We start from the raw sequence: 13878 nt of genomic DNA, 5'->3' as shown, positions 1-13878 counted from the left end.
CCCCCCCCCCCCCCCCCCCCCCCCCCCCCCCCCCCCCCCCAAAAAAAAAAAAAAAAGTACCTGCTCAGTGTAGTGAAGGCTCAATCACAGAATGAGAAGACGTCACAATGTATGCAAGATGTGGATGGTGGATGGTGTATAATGCATCACCTGCTTGGTTGTTGTCAACTTGCTCAGGCACATTATAAGTTGCACGGAATGATGAAAGAGAGGAAAGTTCACGAAGCTATATGCAGTTTCTTTAGGTATTATATGTAGCTAAGAATTCTATGTTGGTTTTAATTAATTTCCTTGCACAATTACGTGCCCATGGTTGTTATCCTCCTCAAGGAATTGCATCACATGGTTTGCCATTTTATTGTTGAGTACTTCTTTGTTTCAAGCCAGCGATGTGTTGTATAGAACCTCATTTGTGATCCATAGAATTTAATCCCACTGATTTCAACTTGAAAATGTAAATAAAAAATGAAAAGAAAATCAATATACTCTTATTTGCTTACCTTTTTGTAAACTATGAAATTTGTATATTCATTTATTTCACAAGGTGATCTCACTTTCCTTGTGATTGTTCTATGTAGAGCTTCGTCTGGAAACAGATCTTCCCAGGCTTTGCAGAGTTTGCCTCCCGAAGTGGGATTATCTTCTTTTGAGCTTAGTAAGTTCAGAGAAAGTGAAATACTTTTAAAAGCTTGTTATGGAACAGTTTATTTGGTCTTGTGTATTTATTCATCCGTCCCACCCCCACTTTTTTTCAGCTGGTTGTTTATCTAGTATCACATGGAGGTTCCATTACTATCAATGGGCAATGCAATTGTTTGAGCAGTATAATATCAGCAAAGGAGCTTTTGAGTTTGCTCTGGCTGCGCTTGAGTTAGTGGAAGAAGCTGCAAGTCCAAACGATAATTGTGGTAGACTTCCTTCCAATGAATCTGCCATTTCTATCCAAGGACGGCTTTGGGCAAATATCTTCAAGTTTTCTTTAGATCTACATCAATTCTATGATGCATATTGTGCAATCATTTCAAATCCAGATGAGGAGAGCCAATATATCTGCTTAAGGCGTTTCATAATCGTTCTTTATGAATGTGATGCCATTAAGGTTCGTTGCCTATTTCCTTTATTTAAGCATAATTGATACTATGGCTTGAGTAAATCAAAACAAAGAAGTCATATTTCAGATGTTATCTTGCTCGGCCGGGTGACTTCATCTGCCATGGTGATAGTGTAGAAAAACATTATTTTTGGTAGGTGTAACTAAAATGAAAGCCTATAATTCCTTTTTTTTATTTTATTATCTTGTAGAGGAAACTAATTTCCATGGATGAAATGAAAAATTATGCATGAGCAACAACTTGCATAGGAAAGACAGCATTTAAAATAGCTAAACACATGAATCAAAAGCCCACCAAATAGAATTTGATCCCAACCTGAAGGTCTACAACAACTTGTATTTATTTAGGTCTCTTTGAAAACAAACTAATTATGAATGAGTATGTCTGCCAGTAGCTATGCTTAACTAATTATCCTTCATTGCGTAATATTAATTGACAATAACTGATTCTTGTCGAGCTCTCCCTTCATTTTCATTGTACTCGGTGCAGATCTGTTGTGTTTAAGAATAATTCAACTATGTTTTCCATGTTTCATTTAGGTTTTCGGCACCTTTAATTATGTCTCTCCCAAACCTTTGTCCTCTTCTTGCGTCAAGACAGTTTTTTAGAGAGAGAAAATCCTCTCCCTTCTCTCTAAAAATGTGAGCTTACTGGGGAAAGGAGGAAGAGGGTTAAAATTAAGCGTTATGAACATAAGGGTGGTTGCGGAAGAAAATCAGTGGTAGAAGAGAACAGTGGGGGTATGAAAGGGAGATTGGAACTGGATTTTAGGACTTCAACTCGGGTGATTGACTGTTTAGGTTTGATCTTGAAGACAATTAACCCCTTTGGTTTTTGGAGAAGGAAACTAGATTCAGCGATTATCTTTTTTCAAGTTCTTTCTAATGCATGTGGTTGATTCTGCCTTCTTTCTTGGGATCCTTTTTGAGAAGAGCTTCTTTATTCGTCCCTCAAGGGGAGGGGGTAATGTTTGGGGAAAGTTGAAGGGAGAGTTCTCTGGGTTTCTTCCAACTCTGACTCCAAAAGGAAATTGGAGGTAGGAGAGATGAAGTCATTGAAGTCCCCTCCAGTGCAAGAAAGGGAAAAAGTTTGGTCAGATAAAAAGGTGTGGTGGGGGATTTGCTGGCGGAGTATGAGGTTGTTTTTAACTTTGAGGCAGGTTTAATTGTGGAGAGGAAAACAGAGTGCAAGTGGAAAGATATCAAGGATTAAGTCATGGAAGTACCCTCCAGTGCAAGAAAGGGAAAAAATTTGGTCAGATAAAAAGGTTATGGTAGGGGATTTTCTGGCGGAGTATGAGGTTGTTTTTAACTTTGAGGTCGGTATAGTTGTGGAGAGGAAAACAGAGTGCAATGGTAAGATATCAAGGAAAACAGAGTGCAAGTGTTGGCAGGCTCCATCCTTAAAACTGTTTTGTAGCAACATGGCAGGGGCTATTTGTAAAGGCCAACAGGAGCGCCATTGATAGATAGTCAATCTTGTGAAGGGGAGTTCTAGGTCCATACTATTCACACTTGGTGTTTGAACCTTCTGACAGAAAACAGAAAGTTGGCTCGAACAGGAGACTGAGTGACTGTGTTGGATGTTATGCCTTCTCTGCCCTAAAGAGTTGCTGGCTGTGGTGGCAGATTTGTGTGGAGGGCTAATGGAAAAGGGATCTCAATGGGTGAAGAGCTTTGGACGGATGAGGTCAGCTTGGTGGAGTTTGCAAAATTGGTTAGAAAAGAGAATTGTAGCTGGAGGCAAAAGTCCAAAGTGAGACCGGCTTAAGAGGGGGATTATCACACAACTTTGTTTTACAGGACGACTAATGGTAGAAAAAGCAAGAATTCCATTGGGTCTCTTGAGAATGAAAGAGGTGAGAAGGTCAAAGGGGAAAGAGAAGTGGAAGAGGAGATTCTATCATTTTTCACCAAACTCTATGACCCAATCATGTCTCCCAAGCCATTTGTTGAAGATATTGATTGGTGTCCTGTTTCTGATCTTGAGGATGTGGAGTTGGTGGCCCCTTTTTCTTTGAATGAAATTAGAAATGTTGTCTTTGGGTGTGACAGGATTAAGTCTCCTGGTCTAACAGTTTTCCATGGTCTTCTTCGAGGAAAATTGGGATATTGCCAATGATGACCTTGTTAGGTTTTTGAAGGAGTTCTTCAAGGGGGATAGTGATACTTGGAACGAAACTTTTGTTTGTCTTATCCTTAAAAAAAAAAACTAAGGCAACGAACCTAAATGATTTTAGATCCATCATAAGCGTTTACAAGATTCTAGAATAAGTTCTAAATAATAGATTGAGAAAAGTTCTTCCCTCAACTATCATTGAGGCTCAAGGAAGAGCTCATCTTTAAAATTGATTTTGAAAAGGCTTATGATCACGTGGATTGGAATTGCCTGGACAAAATTCTTGACAAAATTCTTATGATCACGTGCTCTCTTTCGTGGGCTTTGTTTTTTTATATACCCTTATATTCTTTCTTCTTATTTTTTTTTCTCAATGAAAGTTGGTCTTTTACGTTAAAAAGAAAAAAAAATATGTTCTCTTCTTTAGAAACACACATGGTTTTGTTTCTCCTTATTCTTGCCCATGTAGAACTTTTGGTGACAGTGTGAATGGATTATCTCTTCCTGTTAGGTGTGCAGTTTTACATCTGATAAATGTTTGAATAGGTGTTTATGTTAGTGGTTTAAGATTTTCTCCCTCGTCTGAATGGTTTGGGTTTGGAAGAAATGTTGTGTGGAAGATCTGCTGACTGCTTCAATACTCCCCCCTCACATTGAAGCATATATGTTCATCAGCTCAACTTGTTACGTAGTTAATCTATTTGAACTTTATTTTAAGCTTTCATAAAATATCCCCCATTGCTCTTCAGTCTCACATATTTGGCAGATACCAGACCTTATATTTTCTCATGAACGTGACAATCAATTTTAATATGTTTAGTTTGTTCATAAAATATTTGATTGGATGTAATATGAAGGGCAAGCTCGTTTTTACACCTCAGGTTAGTTGGAACTACAAAACTGAAGCGTTAGTTAAGAGGCTATGGCACTCACATTATTTCACATACAGATTGTGCTATAGAGTTGTATTCTAATTTGGCACTTGATGGTGGGATCACAATTTGATTCTTGCTCTTCCATGAAACTAAATTAACTCCAACAAAGATAAGGTATCTTGATGTGGGTCTTATGTTTACCTTGGATCTTGTCCGATCAGCATCTAAGAAACACTTAATCTTCATATGATTGTGATTCAAGTACAAATTATCATATGGTATGTCCATGTGCAGCCTTCAAATAACATAAATTGTTCTATAGTAACCCAATGGTCCACCATGGGCATCGACTATAAAGAACACGATCTCTATTTCCTCAAAATGACAATGTTTTCTGCTGTTTTAGTGTTTTCTTTTTGGTATTTATTAGTTTCTATAATTCTCTTTCAATCTTTTATACTTTCTTTAATATTTACTAACTAGTAGTTCAATAGTTATAGTTATCTTCTATTATGTTCCTGAAGTAACAAAAAATTTGCCTTCATTCTTCTCTGCGTAAATGAATCTCTTTCTGTTAATTGTACAGATTCTTTGTTGTGGTGAATTACCATTCATTGGATTAGCTGAGAAGGTAGAGCAGGAGCTTGTATGGAAGGTATTTAGCTGTAAAGCTTGAAGTTTACATGTTCGTCGCCAATGTTATTTATCTTATTAGCTTGAGTAAGTTGCTTTATTTCTTGTCAACTCATGTCTAGGGTTTCTTTATCACAATGCAGGCTGAACGTTCTGATCTCTTATCAAAGCCAAGCTTGTATAAATTACTGTATGCTTTTGAAATATGCCGACATAATTGGCAAAAAGCAGCAAGTTATATGTACCTTTATTCAGCTCGTTTGAGAATGGAAGGAACTCTAGGAGATAACCAGTTAAGTTCCTCGTTGCTGCTTGAACGATTGAATGGCCTTTCTGCTGCTATCAATGCGTTGCATCTTGTTCATCCTGATTTTGCGTGGATTGAACCCCCGGTTGAAAGAGATGCCATCCAGAGTAAGCACTACCCAAGTAAGAAAGCTAAAAGAACTGTTGATGAACAGTGTAAGTAATGCTTTACTTGATGAATTCTTTTATTTCCCTAGTGCATTTTTCCATTTCCAGATTTTCTAATTTTCTCTTTCTTTTTTCTGGATCTGAATGGTATTTATTTTTCATTGTGTCAATTGAAAATATTTATCTAGTTATCCATTCATTCTGTTTTTCCGTTTTGTTTTAAAATATGGCTTCTTTTTTTGGAATAGTTGCCAGAGATGACACCAAGCCTCAGAAGCGGAATTCTTATATTAATATGAAGCAACTGGAAAATGAATTTGTGCTAACCTCATCAGAGTATCTCCTTTCATTAGCAAATATCAAATGGCCATTCACTGGTAAGGATATGTATTATTCTGTTTTATGCTTTCCTTGAAGCAGGATGAGAAATTATTATAAAAACTTCGTTTAGAAACTTTAGCTTTTAAATCTATCTAATATACTAAAGCACCTATTTGTAGATTGCATTTACTTAAATGTTTTGCAGACTGCCGTTTGTCAGGGATTCATGAGGCCCCTTCAGAGTTGGTTGATCTTCTGGTCCAGAACAATTTTTATGATATGGCATTTATTGTTGTTATAAAATTGTGGAGAGATTCAGCATTAAAGAGGTATTGATCTTTTATGCTCTAATTGCATTACAACATAAATCTATTGATTCTGCTGAGAATTGAAAATCTTGAACTTTGTTGACTCAGGGAGTTGGAAAGAGTTTTCTCTGCCATGGCATTGAAATGCTGTCCTAGTAGATTAAGTTCATCTGGGGTTCGGTAAGTCAAACATCATTTTATGAGTCAAATCGTTTCAGTTAACGTTTCCTATTGCTTGTTAGTTCCACAAGTAAGAAACTTAATTGTTAACTTGTATCCAATTCATTTTGGGCTTTTGTGTGACTTCAGGAATGATCCCAGAATAAGTAGTCTTCTATTGGTATCCCCAAATGGGCAAAATGACGTTCATGGTTCACTTGATGTGCTTCGTAGTAGTCAGCATCTCAATGGAAATGGCCATTGGGAGACTCTGGAACTTTATCTTGTACGTACCTTCATATTATGTCATGAATGCAGCTTAAGATATTCCCTGATACTTCTGTCATCTGTTTTTTTTTTTTTTTTTTTTAAATCTTAATTGGTCTTCCGGGTAATATTTGGCCTGGTATATACACTGTTTCGTGTTAAAAAAAAAAAAAAATATAAGGTCCTTGGTGTATGATTCAATAGCAACTTTGAATTTTACGAGACAGGAAAAATACAGGAAAATGATGTTTAGATAGTAAATTAGGAGGAAATTTTTTACCAGCAAGTTGTTATTAAATTCTATTTCGCAAGAGCGAAGTAGAATAGAATCTCAGATGGAATCAACGTTAAATTCTATCTTAATAATTCATATCTTCAATTTGCAGGAAAAATATAAAGGTTTCAACGCTAGATTGCCTATTATTGTTGCTGAAACACTTCTTCGAACGGAATCTCAGATGGAATTGCCTCTTTGGCTGGTTCTGATGTTTAAGGTTTTTACCTATTTTTGTCAGTGATTTTATATTTAATTCATTTTGACTGGATGAAATTTTAGCGTTTTCTTTTATCATCTTGGTATTGAAAGCACTAGGAGAGATAATTGGTACTCGTTAGAGAAAGATTACCGTACAAAAAGAGACTAATACTAAAAAATAACTCCGAGAGTGAAACAAAAAGAGAAGTTGATTACAAAGCAAAAGAAGACAAAAACTGAACACAAAGGAAATATGAAAACATTCCAATTCAAATTAATATCATGTAGAGAGAGACTATCAAAACGATGGGATAGAGAAACTTGTAAAAAATTGGAAGAATTTTATGTATTTGATTTTCTTTTCATGCTCTATATTGGCATAGATGTAAATACCCTTTTACTAATTATAGTCTTCATAAGTGTATAAAAGTAAGAACATGCACCCAAAAAAAATCATGTTCTTAGCCATTGTTGAAGAGAAAACCCACCACAAGTTGAAAACTGAGAACAATTTGTACCTACAAGCTTGAGAAAAAAAAGCAGTCAAAGAAAATATGATTTGAGAGATTCCCTAAGTTCTAACAAAGACAACAAATGGAAAGTTGCAAACATGGAGATTTTCGTACTATTAGATAGATGTGTATTACGCGATATTTAGTTTTTATATTTGTAATATTTATTTTTCTTATTGGTTGATGGTCTTTCTTCTCTATAAAAAAAAATTGTTGTATTTGATTTATCAGATAGAAAATATACAATAATTTTATTTCTTTCCAAAGTTCAAGTGAATTTATGAGAAATTCATGTCGTTATTACTCCCTATTTTGTTTGCATATCTGTACATGACGACCTCTCTGCAGCCTCATTTTGAAATGCTTTCCTTGCATGGATGAAACTTGGAACTACATAGCAAAACTCCTCTTATTATGGGGTTCTGATATGTGGGAACAAATCAGCAGAGTTCTCTCTGTGAAGTGAAAGAATGCTCATCTATATCAATTTGTATATTGTGATGGACAATTCTGTAGCTAGTAGATTATGATTGCGCTTCTTCTAGTCTCATTGTTTAACCTACCATATGCAATTTTGCTCTGGATATAATTTTTCAGTAGTTTACCTGGATATGATATTTTAATTTCTATACTGATGTACTACAATTCATCGAACAAATATATGACAGGATGGTCGAAGGGCAAAGACATGGGGGATGACTTGTGAAGAAGCAAATCCAGCATCATTGTTCCGTTTATATGTCGATTATGGGCGATATACAGAGGCTACACATCTGTTGCTTGAATGCATGGAATCATTTGCATCAATGGTAAATTATGTATTGGCTTTTATATCTTGAAATTCTATTGACCACTTAGTTGACAAATTGAATCTCTTTTATCTATCCGCATGATTGAAAGTCCCATTGAGCTAACGAAATCTCTTTCACTTATTATTTGAGCTCCATGTTGAGAAATATTCTTTGATAAAACTCATCAAAGAACAGTTGTTTAACGTTGTACCTTGCGTGAAACACTTATGTTGATTTGTACATTTATCTCTTAATTATTTTTTAGATATATTTTCCTTTTATAATTAATTTCCTTAGTTGGAATTTCTCTTGTATTATATGTACCCATTATTGGGTCATTTTCAGGAATAAGAAAAATCTCTCTTCAATTTTGAACATTTTCTACTGAATTTTAGATTTTCTGGGCCACATACTGAAACTTATTCCAACTTTCTGCAGCCACCCACAGACATAATTAACAGAAAAAGACCATCCTCTGTTTGTTTCCCCTACAATGCCATTCAGAACTTATGGTGCAAAATAGATGAATTGATCCGCTCAGGTCACATGGTAGATGCTTGTGAGAAGCTGAGAAACCTATTGCATGGTGCTTTGATGAATCATCTGAAGCTGGTATGTTATGTTTTAATGATTGTCTCGTTGCTAGTACAACCCTCTTGTCAATATGCCTGACATTTTTATAAAAAATTCCTTTCAGCTTAAAGTCGATGCAGATGATGTTATATATACCATCACTTAATATACTCTGGACTACTTCGTGCCGTTTCTATGATGCCAGACAGGAACCTGTCACTTTTACTCGTTCAAAGGAGCAAGTTTGTAAGCTTAGGACCTGTTTTATGCTTCTTTGCTGAACTATTTGAAGATCTGGTATTTTACACGTCAACTTTCTTCTCATCCGAAAGAATCTCACTTTTTTATATAATTTTACTTTATTTATTTATTGTCCCTTTTTGTTTTCTCAACCTTCTCTGCTGTGGTGTCTTGTCAGTCAATTATCTATGTCGATGACACACCATCTTCTGTTCAAGAATGCTCCTAAGATTGGTGAATCAGACAACTAAGCATCCAGAGATGCCATGGATACACCCCAGATTGGGAGCTGCCGTTGGGTCACGGTCACTTTTGTAGCCTTGAATATTTGATGTTTTCATTTGTTTACAACATGTTAATGATGTAATCATAGACTAGAAATTTCATCAAGCTCCCGCCAGCGGTACGAAAAAGCGTGTAAATGGGCTATATGCTCGAGTTCGTGTAGCAAACTTGGCAGAATGGCACCTTAAATGACGTTTTAGATCATGATTTTGTCAAGTGCTTTGTGCAAGAAATGCGAGTATTCTAACATTTTGGATGTTTGGTATCATGCTCATTACAGCCGGCTCAACCCAATGGCCATAGGAATACTTTAGTCGTTGAGATTAACCAATATCATCATTTTGACATAAAGAAGTTTTGATCAGATATCATCATGTAAACTAACTAAACTCACTGTGATCTTTGTTTCCAAACTTTATATTAAACTTGATATGTGTGGCTAGCAACACATACATGAGCAGCTTATACTAAACAAGTTTCTAGTGATCAAAATAGAGCATCTTAAAAAAAGATAGAACCTTAAGCATAAAAACTTCAAACATGATAGTATATGATATATTAAAACTTTACTCAAGTCGTAATGCTTGTGTTGTTCTTGATATCAGAAATTTGATTTTCATTTTGAGGCTTTGGAGTGGTAACCTCAACGTCTTTCAATGGAAGTATGTTGTTCATCTCTCTGCCTTTGCCCCACAACACCATGTATAAACCACACACAATCAGCACTGCTCCAATCACACTATAAAGCTCAACCAAATTTTCGTTAATAATTGTTGTATTTAGAAGACTAAATGATTAAATTGCAAAATTTTGAAGGTACCTGCCAAGGTGCAAGCTTTCTTGGAGGCATAGGGATCCCGCAATAGCTACCAGGAGAAGCATAAGAGGGCTGAAACTAGACACATACAATGGCCCTCTCATACGTACGCACCACGCCATCAGCGTCACCATGGCTCCCGACGCCACGATCCCCTGCATCGAAATCCATTATATGTATGTCGTATTATTAAGTGAACCAAAGGATCATATCTAAAAGTTTAAAAGGCTAAAAATTAATAAATTACAGCAAATGCGACGGTGAGAAGTCTGATATTCCAACCCAATTTCCACTGCTTCCAATCTCTCTCCACACAAATTGATATTGCCAACCCCTGAATTGCTCCCATCACACACATCAACGCCGTGCTTGAGTATTGGCATGGATATATTTTCGTCATTTTTGTCTGCCACCAAAAATCAAATCTTACATATAAGATCTATTCAATAGTAGTCGACTAAAAAATCTAAGTATATCTTTCTTCATTTAGGTCAATATTTTATGTCTTATCTGCTTCGTCGCTATACTCAAATTCAATTATACTCACATTCAATTTTTGGTTCGTATTATATACAAACACTAGAATAAAGAAGCATCAGCAATGGTAACCTGAAGGATGAGCCAGAAAGAGTAAGAGAGGCAGCTGGCGAGAGCCAGCAGACTTCCAAGCACAAAATTGTGGGAGTGGTGAGGATTTTGAGGAAGATGTGCCAAGTGTCCTCCACGGAGAAGGTCCACGTGGGTTGACCAAATGCTGATCTGGACGCCTTTGTAGAAAGTAAGAAACATGGCCCCACCAATCCCCAGTAACGTTCCTGCCACCTTGGCCACCCCTTCCTTGCTCCTCATCTCCAACTTTTCCATCCTACACATGTCCGTACACCTTAACCTTAATTAATTAACTAATTAATTGTTAAAATATTTTGAATTTTCATCTTATCTCAAAATAAAATTACTAAATTGTAATAAAAAATACCATTTTAATAGTATTGCAACAAATTTATGTTTAGATCAAATTCATTAACGAAATGATTAATTAATATAAAAATTCGTAGAATTTTAAGAAATTTATCAGCTTATCGAGTATAATCAAACATAATATTGTTTTATATTTTGACATCTTATTCTCGAGTGTTCCATTACTTTTAGACATCCATCTCGACTGTGGATCAAATACCTTGTGTATCTAAAGCTACTTTTTTTTCTCCTCTTTTTCCAATATTCAAAATTGAATTGAGTTGCTACGTTAAAAGGTTCGTGAATTTTACATCACTGGTAATCAAATTGAAGTTTTTCTTGATTTTCCAAAAAAGGGTTTTGATGGGTTGCCCCAAAGTAGAAGGACTTCCAAGTAAACATATGGTCATCCTTTTTATTATTTTTTTTTTTTAATAAAGTGATTGTGATACATCATCATACATACATGCTCATAAATCTTTTTTTTTTCTTTTTTATGTATAAATTTTAATTCTAAATTATCATACCTAATTTTGTAAATTAAAAAAAAAAAAAGTGTACATTTATGAAAATTTGAAATAAAATACCATAAGAAATTTTGATAGTAGTTGTTTTAGTGCTTAGAACCACCAAATATATAACTCAAATGACCCAATAATCTACACAACACAAACAATGAGGCGATCCAACTCAACTTCAAGTTGGATTGGATGGAATAATGAAGCCTATTTAATTGATTCGAATAACTAATTGAATTCTAACACTTAACTCGTGTATACTCTTAATTCAAACTAAACAACAAAATTTTAAGTTTATTTGTTTATGTTGGGCATAAGAGATAGTGGATATTGTTACCCGAAGGAGAGGGCGAGAAGGAAGGTAATAGCTGGAGAGAGATTCTGCATAGCCGAAACAAATGTTGCTGATGTCATCGCTAAACTCTTTACGTATAAGTTTTGACTCAACGTTCCTCTGTCCAAATAAATTGCACTTCTTATTCATTTCTATTCCCTAACTCATTTTAATAAAAAATATTTGCATGAAAAATTGAGTATTTTTATTACTTTAGCTTACTTACCCAAATAATCCACAAAGAAATCCATAGAAGAGTATCGAGCATCTCATCTTTGGCCTTTTATTCCTGTCATAAATTTAAATTAGAACCGATACATAATGATACAAAAATCTCTGCTTATTTTAAAGGGAAAACTCAAAGAAAACAAAAGGATAAAACCTTTCGAAAAAGAAGGCAAGGGGAAGCATAAAAAGGGAAGCGAACACGAAACGAAAAGCGATCATGATCATCAAATTCATTCCATCGTTCACAGCCAATTTGTAGAGAACGTTGACGCCTGCGAACACCGACTGAACCAGAAGCATCAGAAGGGCGGGTTTGGCAGTGGCATGGAAGGCGCCGTTGGTGCATATTGTGGTGCCTGATGATCCAACCCCTGACTCCATTATTATGGTGTTATGTGCAAAGTCCTGTTGTGTGGGAGAGTATTTATTGACCAAGAATGGAACCACAAACATTGAACACTTACCAAGAAAAAATGTGTGATATCACTGCTTTTCCAATGGCTGACATGTAAAGTGTTCAAGCTGTGCCCATTTTCCCTACCTTTCCTCCATGTTCAAGGCCTAAATAGATATCACTTTCATACCACTAATAACTTAGTCCATTGTACTTAGGTTTGTAACGAGATTTCTCGAACAAGTTGGTCAGTAGGGATTCGATATGTTTAAGGTAACTAACCACTAATGATCATAAATGATTGTTGAAAGAAGTTTTAGTGGGAACATTATATGTTGCATGTTTTGGATAACTAATCATTAAAGTCCCTCAATTTCATTTGATTAGTCATATGATGATTTGCATATTTGACTCCGATAAGGGCGTCTTTGTGAATGGCTTCTTCGAGGGTTATGTCCCATGCAAGTCAACTTTTAATATAAGTTGAGCTTTTCTCGTGTTCAGATGATAGCCCCTAACCAGCTTTTGCCATGATAGAAAGTTATCCACATACTCCTACCCGATACAAAAACCAACTGATGAGGTACACGAACCACATTTTTTACCTATTAGCAATAACCTTCCCAATGCATTATACAAGATATTATCAGTAGATGGTATCAGAAAAAAAATAGATAAAAGATTTAAGGAAAAAAATAAAAAATGGGATTTAGTTTTAAAAAATAAAAAATAAAATCAGCCTAATTAAAACGGGATCAGTGGGGGAGGAAGGAAGGTATTTAGTTTTACGAGATTAACCTCGGTTCAAGGTTATATAAACGAAAACGAGGAGGGAGAAATAGGGAAATTTACACATTGAACGAAGTTGGGCCTGGGGCAGCCCTAGTAGCGTATAGTGTGTCGACAACTCTTCCGCGACCTGCGTCATCTTCTTCGATACACCGACCAACTCTGCTCCCTCACTCATTTCTCTCTTCTGCTCAAATCTCTGCATTTTCATTTTCTTCCCATGGCCACAACCTCTCCACCCAGGTATTCTCTTCCACTTTCTCCTCTTTTTCTTCTTCTCTCTACCCTCAAATTCTGAAATTAATCAACATTTCCCTCAATCCCTTTGCTTTTTCACTCTTATCGTTGTCTACGAGACTGCCATTTTCGTAGTTCCCCCTCTACCTCTCCTGTTTCTGCTGCAATTACGGCGCTTTTAGCTTTCTCATTTTCATTTCCCTCTAGATCTCTTAGATGGCCATGATTTTTCATACTTTATCTTCCTTCTCTAATTTGGTTCATGCTTATTCGGATACTTTTCATGTCTTTTTGGTGTAAACCAGCGATATGTCATTGCTTCAGGATTTTGTATTTTTTTTTCTTACTATGTATTACATCCTATTTGTCTAATCCTGTCGGCTTGGGCTCCAACTTGTGCTTCAACAACGCTGAATTGACCTTCAGTTCAATTATCGTTCTTTACTGTTTTTTTTTTTTTTTTTTTTTTTTTTTTTTTTTTTTTTTTTTTTTTTTTTTTTTTTTTTTTTTTTTTTTTTTTT

The 13878-nt window shown here is 35.6% G+C and overlaps 3 protein-coding genes across 10 annotated transcripts in view; 2 read left to right on the top strand and 1 right to left on the bottom strand.

The window, feature by feature from the left end:
* Positions 1-9332, top strand: part of LOC111468896 (nuclear pore complex protein NUP160) — a 31772-nt gene extending 22440 nt beyond the window's left edge. Inside the window, exons 15-28 of one of the 3 annotated variants that reach the window (XR_002714795.1) lie at positions 58-245; positions 579-655; positions 756-1099; positions 4692-4760; positions 4882-5200; positions 5401-5529; positions 5694-5802; positions 5890-5961; positions 6091-6226; positions 6594-6701; positions 7863-8003; positions 8424-8597; positions 8683-8855; positions 8977-9332. Coding sequence is in view for 1 of the 3 variants with exons in the window: in XM_023114038.1 (XP_022969806.1) it covers positions 58-245; positions 579-655; positions 756-1099; positions 4692-4760; positions 4882-5200; positions 5401-5529; positions 5679-5802; positions 5890-5961; positions 6091-6226; positions 6594-6701; positions 7863-8003; positions 8424-8597; positions 8683-8724 (1923 nt within the window). In the remaining 2 variants the exon portion in view is untranslated. Of the gene's footprint in view, positions 1-57; positions 246-578; positions 656-755; positions 1100-4691; positions 4761-4881; positions 5201-5400; positions 5530-5678; positions 5803-5889; positions 5962-6090; positions 6227-6593; positions 6702-7862; positions 8004-8423; positions 8598-8682; positions 8919-8976 lie in introns of those variants that run through there. The other 2 variants (XR_002714794.1, XM_023114038.1) reach the window with 2 other exon arrangements.
* A 34-nt stretch (positions 9333-9366) lies between these two features.
* On the bottom strand, positions 9367-12306 carry LOC111468903 (WAT1-related protein At1g25270-like). The gene is made up of 7 exons (XM_023114050.1): positions 12092-12306; positions 11936-11998; positions 11713-11829; positions 10510-10765; positions 10148-10306; positions 9904-10055; positions 9367-9822 (listed from the first exon to the last, which is right to left on the bottom strand). Exons 1-7 carry the CDS (start codon positions 12235-12237, stop codon positions 9654-9656), a joined length of 1062 nt encoding a protein of 353 aa, XP_022969818.1. The 5' UTR covers positions 12238-12306; the 3' UTR covers positions 9367-9653.
* A 903-nt stretch (positions 12307-13209) lies between these two features.
* LOC111468902 (histone-lysine N-methyltransferase ASHH3) overlaps positions 13210-13878 on the top strand; it is a 12338-nt gene continuing 11669 nt past the window's right edge. For 4 of the 6 annotated variants that reach the window (XM_023114045.1, XM_023114044.1, XM_023114043.1 and 1 more), the window contains exon 1: positions 13234-13363. The gene's annotated coding sequence lies outside the window, so the exon portion shown is untranslated. Of the gene's footprint in view, positions 13364-13878 lie in introns of all 6 variants that reach the window. The other 2 variants (XM_023114046.1, XM_023114048.1) reach the window with 2 other exon arrangements.

This window comes from Cucurbita maxima, unplaced genomic scaffold (assembly GCF_002738345.1).
Source record: "Cucurbita maxima cultivar Rimu unplaced genomic scaffold, Cmax_1.0 Cma_Scf00038, whole genome shotgun sequence".
NCBI classification, from domain to species: Eukaryota; Viridiplantae; Streptophyta; class Magnoliopsida; order Cucurbitales; family Cucurbitaceae; genus Cucurbita; species Cucurbita maxima.
The sequence above is the reverse complement of the archived record's forward strand: the minus strand, read 5'-3'. Positions and strand labels throughout refer to the sequence as shown.

What these genes read in the sequence shown, in the direction of transcription:
- LOC111468903 (XM_023114050.1), bottom strand. Translation starts at nt 12,237, where the DNA reads ATGCTTCTGGTTCAGTCGGTGTTCGCAGGCGTCAACGTTCTCTACAAA. An exon ending in CTTTCTGGCTCATCCTTCAG is followed by an intron (nt 10,307 to 10,509) that starts GTTACCATTGCT and finishes TTTTGGTGGCAG; the next exon opens with ACAAAAATGACGAAAATATA. An exon ending in GAAAGCTTGCACCTTGGCAG is followed by an intron (nt 9,823 to 9,903) that starts GTACCTTCAAAA and finishes TGAGCTTTATAG; the next exon opens with TGTGATTGGAGCAGTGCTGA.